Raw genomic sequence first — 5,678 nt, forward strand, 5'->3', positions numbered from 1 at the left:
GTAGTTTATATATTAATTTACATTAAAATAATTTATATAATAATTATATTATTCATATAATGATTATTCATATTTGATAAAAACATGTTCATATATTTATTAAATAATTTATTTCAGTTTTTCCCAAAGACCCCTGATGATTGGCTAAAAGTTTTTGTTTAAATTGTTGGGTTAGGTATGCTATGTGGATTTTGTGTTGTTTTTGCCTGTGTTTTTGGTATGCAGGTTTTTGGCAGAATATGAGTGTATTTGTGTTTGAAAGGATGTCTCATTATGTGTCCTTATCCTTATCCTTATCTGTATGTGAGTATCTATAGGTTTATGGGTGTGTGTATGTACACTGAGTTGAAAAAGGGGCTTCTACGCAGGTGTTTGTGCTACTGGGATAACACAGTCATATAGATGCCATGTGTGTAGGAGTGTGTGGTCCACGGTTCTGGGTCTCTGTTCCTCATTAAATCTCCACTCACAGTGATGAGTGACATCACTGGAGTTTCCCCTCAGGAGGGAACTGCTTATAAAACAGCCATTCACTGAGTGTCAATCAGTAAACCAGAGTAGCAGTAGAAGGCGAAAGAAAACAATAAGGGTGCTCAGCTTAATTTAAAGTAATAGAAGGAACTCATACAAAGCAATGGAAGGTGATTGCAAGGTTCTGCTTGACACTACTGTTGACACAGAAGCCAGGAAAGAAACAACACAGAGTGTCAAACTCAGCTCAAAGCTCAGCACTACCCTGCTGATGTTCACACTCTGCCTTGCTGCTGCTGCTGCTACCGGTGTCCTTGTCTTCAACAGGCATACCAAGGTGGGAACTCAAGTCAAGTGAAGAGCCTGGATATCTCTCACCGCGAATGGCCCAACTCATTTGAATTCAATTGATAGTCTTTCTCTTTCCTCTTTTTGACACAGGACCGAGGACAAAATGAAGACAATATAGGTGAGAACATTTCAAGGTCAAAAGTTCGGTATTGTACTTTTAGGGTTATATTGATAGCTTTGCAACATCTAATAACTCTGCCTGTTCTCACCAAATAGTGTCTGAATAACGCACAGTTGTCTTATGCAATTTTTGGGTTTTGTCAGTCTTTTTTCAACTTTGCCTGCACTCAGGTTTCTACATGCCTTTTTGAGGACAAATGTCAGAGAAACATGTCAAACCATGATCTTTTCTTGACCCTAACCTAAGTAGTTGTGGTGCCTAAACTAACCAAACAGTGACCACCTGATATTAACCATGTGTTTGCCATTGCTGTGATGACAACGATCACCTGACAATGATGACAAAGGTCATCTGACTTTGTCCTTTCCTGCATGCCCAAAACTCACAAAGTGCAGATGGTGTTAAATGACACATGAAAAGGTTAAAAATACATGCCACCACATTCAAAATGTTCTTTAAAGTGGCTGTTCAAATTTAAATTTGGCTATTCTCATATATATTTTTAGATATGCCCATCCCATGAGATCACATTGAATAACTGATAATTAGCTCATCTTGTTAGATTTTCCAGTTTTTTTTTTTTAGCTCTTAACATGATTCTAATTGCGCCAGAGAATCACATACCGAAAAGTGGAGTTGTATTGGTGTACTCTGTTTTATAAACCTCTGTCTTCTTTTTGCAGATCTTCATCACACATTGAGGCAAATTTCAAATGTAAGAGCAGCCATTCATTTACAAGGTAAAAGCAAGCAATATATTCAGCATCAAAGAATAACTGAGGCTATGTGATACATACAATAAGCACAATGTGAGAAAATTGGCAGGAGACATACAGAAAACTGGCACCCTCTGTGGAAATGTAACTTTTGTTTTTTTTAGTTCAATGGTTCTGAAACCAAATTCTTAAGGTTTTTAAGGAATTTCTCAGGTCTCTTGAGAAGGTTATTTGAGTTCTTAAGGACATCCAATGGCTGGCGTCTTGAGGATGTTCATGTAGTAAAAAAAATCTAGGGATTGTCTAAGGGCGTTGTAGACAGAGCTAAAAGTGTTTCAGAACTCAAAAGCAAAATAACAAATGGTCTCATTTCACTGTGAAGCAATTCATCAGAAATTGCAAACTCTACATTCTGATGGACATTAATATTAAATGGAATTTAAAAAATGTTTCAATAATTTTCCTACTTCAATTGCCAGAAATTTGTGAATATTGTGACCTCCATCATCACTTTACACTCATCAACAGGAAAATACAACCCTGACATCAAGAACTCAGTGGAATGGAGGAATCATGTGGACCAGTCCCACTCACAAGGAGGGCTGGAACTCGACAACAATGAAATTGTGATTCCTCGAAATGGTCTCTACTTTATTTACAGTCAAGCATCATTCCGTGTTGTGTGTGGAAGCAGTGATGCTGATGACATCATTTCAAAGCCTATGGTCCACTTGAGCCACACTGTGAAGCGCTGGTCCACCACCTATGGGAATGATGACACCAAGGAGTCATACGAGACCATCCTGCATTCTGTCCGCACAGCTTGCCAAAAAACAGCTAACAGCAGTCCAGTTCAGGAGGGCAGCTGGTTCTCTGCTGTGTACATGGGAGCTGTGTTCAACCTGAGCAAGGGGGACAGACTGAAGACAGAGATGGAAGAGAAGATGTTGTCCAATTTGGAGGACGAGCAAGGGAAGACTTTCTTTGGTGTGTTTGCCTTGTGAGTACAGGTGACTCAGGGCATTAGGTGAAGATATGTACATCAAGAACAGTTATCAGGCTCCGTAGTGGCTGCATTTTGAGGCATGCAGCTGATGACCCCACCTAAACTCATGTATGTTGAATGTAAGTTGCCCTCAGAGGGTTTACAATGCAAACCACTCTATATGACTTTTAGTATAGAATTTACAGTCAAAGTTAGATGAATGCGTTAGTAAGTTAATTTTGCATGTAAAACAACGTAGCAATGAACAAAAGAACTCGCTGTTGAATAATGTATTACCATGTACATTTCTGTGGGTCTAAAATATTATGTACTATGTATTTTCCTCTTAGTGTCAGTACCTTTTGTTGTACTCCAGTTCTTAATCTCTACTGTTTTTAACATTTGTACAAAGGCTGTTTATTTATTGTGTTACTACAAACTGATAAAAATGGATTTTAGAAGATGTATTTATTCAACATAATATTATTTTATTTATTGAATTATTTATTTATTTATTTATTTTTGTGTGCTTTGATGTATTTTCCAATAAATTTTGTACAAATTTGGCCTGAATTTTCTACTTAGTTTATTAAAATATTTATTGAATCTGATAAACAGTTCAACTGTTTGACTAACTGTTTGTCAGTGTAATTTTTTATTGACATTTGCAAATAATTTCATGTTGCCTAATGCACTGCAAAAATGTTTGAATAAAGAATCATTATGAATATTATAGAGCCAAATCAGGGTCAAAAGTTTCAAAAGAGCCCTGTTCTCAATCAATAATTCACCAATTCCAAAGATTTGGTTCCTATCAGTCCTTTACATGGGACAATAAGGTCCTGGTTATCCTTCCAGACGTGAACATGGTTTATTCATCAACCTATTTATTTGGCATGTTTTCCACCGGATATTTTGGCCGTTTGATGTATTCATTTGCCGGACAACAAAATGCCAGCTAACATACACTCTGCTTGTCCTATGCTTAATTTCCAGCTTTCGCCAATTCCCCTTCAGGTATGCCCCTATGTTATAAAATTACCCATCGTTATAACATCTGGGATCCTTTCTCAAAGTATCCATTAAAAAAATAGCTGACATTTCATCCGCACCAACATTTCAGCCTACCGGTTGACCACTGCTAGCCAATACTTTGCTTTGCTCTCTGTTGCATGTGGAAGTGGGAAACAAGTTCAGTTTAAAACAGCATGCTAAACAGAACCTTACCAATAGCGTCAGTTTTTTCACTGCCCATAATGTAAATATGGTGTATAGAAAGTGTGGAGTCATACATCGCACAGTACCTATATTTCTTGAAGGCAACATGATAGACAAAGGTCCTCAGTCTGTCTTTGTTAAGCTGTCACTAATGATTGCACCCTCCTCTAAGCTGAACAAAAGATCTGAAAGCCACAAAGAGATCTGAAACCTGATAAAATAAGATCTGAAACTGTAAGAAAAGAAGGTGGATCTGAAAACACAAAATCTGTAACTGAAAAAAATAAGAATTCAAATATTGAAATATATTAAAGTGAAAACTGAAAATAAGCAATTTATTAAAAAGAAATTCAGAACTGAATAAAAGTTATAATTAAATTGAAAAAACTTTCTATACACGTATTTTTAGTTTGAGTACAATGTTGTATTTTTCAAAGTTCAAATAGAAATTTCAACTTTCAAATTCACTTTTTTTTTTTTTTTTTAAATCAATTAAACTTTTGGCCCTGATTTGGCTCCAAGGGAAATAAGGTCCATATTAGAATCTGAATGTGGAACTAAAGAATGTGAATACAACAATTTCATGCATGAATTACAAATCTTGAGCCAGGATTTTTTTCCTAAGTGTTTTTATTTTTCTTAGGGCATGAAAAAAAGGGAAAAAAAAGTCCACTCAGGTGGACAGAATACGTTTTGAGTTTTTTAACTAAATAAATATACTGATATACCTTTATAGTAATGTAAACATATTTGCACAAATTGTAACACTGTTTAATTGAATTCATAAACACTGAACCTTGCACCTGACTCAATCTCAATCTACTATTCACTCCTGTGTCCGCCCTCCCTTCACTCCCTCATTCAGCTCCTTGCTCTCATCTCCTTAGCTCCTCCCTATCTTCCCCTTTTTGAACTGTATAGTATTTCAATGAACATCTTCTACAAAAATAACAAAATTACTGTCCATATCCAAACATTCTCTGTCAGATGTAATTCAGCAGTATCGTTTTTTCAGTTTCAGACTTGCACATCAGCTCACCAAGTCTATCTTTTAAAAAATTGGCAAAGCACCCAGGACCCTTTTTTCTTTCTTGCTCCACCTCTGAGCCAAATCTGGTGGAGACTGGCCAGCGCAGGAAGAGGCCATGTGGATCGCTGAACTATCTAGCCAATGTGTGATGATGATGTTTTCAGCATTGCTGATAACAGAGATCCTCTTCCTTCATTTTTGAGTTGCTTTCCACTCTTCAGTTATTGTTGTGCAACCTGGAGCCTGCTGATTCTGCATGTGCCAGTGCCATAAATGCCCTGTTGTTGCAATGCCTGAATGAGTGGATGCAAAAAAAGTTGTCAAAAAACACCTTGTGATTCTTTTGCTGTATGTCATCACAGAGACACATGACTGTATCTGCAGTCATTCCCAAACGACGGACCTGACATCTCAAAGCTAAACCTTGATACTTCAAATCTTCAAATCTGTACATGTATCCAGAGGTCCCTGCTCTCACCCACACTTTCAGACCTCATGGTTTGGGGTTTTTTTTTTAGATATACTGCTTGAGTGAAAGATGACCCTTAAAGGCCATGAACTCATGAACTGCTCGCCAATTGATTGAAATTCTTCAGAATCAATGGCTGAATGGAAGGTTTTCTTGAGTACATTTAACATTGGTCTGATTTTGAAGAACTTATCAGCATTTCCTGTTCATTTGAGTAATTGTCAATAAAATGAATGTACCTCAGAAGCTGCTCAAATCTGTTCACTGGCATGGAATTTGCTATCAAATCAAGATGAAGCCCTTGCTGTGATGACCAA

At 36.9% G+C, this 5,678-nt stretch overlaps 1 protein-coding gene across 1 annotated transcript; it reads left to right on the forward strand.

Annotated features, from left to right (window-relative positions):
• Nucleotides 1-569: 569 nt before the first annotated feature.
• On the forward strand, nt 570-3,120 carry tnfa (tumor necrosis factor a (TNF superfamily, member 2)). Its single transcript, XM_046418555.1, has 4 exons — nt 570-808; nt 913-940; nt 1,627-1,683; nt 2,188-3,120. Exons 1-4 carry the CDS (start codon nt 635-637, stop codon nt 2,661-2,663), a joined length of 735 nt encoding a protein of 244 aa, XP_046274511.1. The 5' UTR covers nt 570-634; the 3' UTR covers nt 2,664-3,120.
• The last annotated feature ends 2,558 nt before the right edge of the window (nt 3,121-5,678 follow it).

The sequence above is a fragment of the Scatophagus argus genome, chromosome 17 (genome assembly GCF_020382885.2).
Source record: "Scatophagus argus isolate fScaArg1 chromosome 17, fScaArg1.pri, whole genome shotgun sequence".
In the NCBI taxonomy this organism is placed as follows: Eukaryota; Metazoa; Chordata; class Actinopteri; family Scatophagidae; genus Scatophagus; species Scatophagus argus.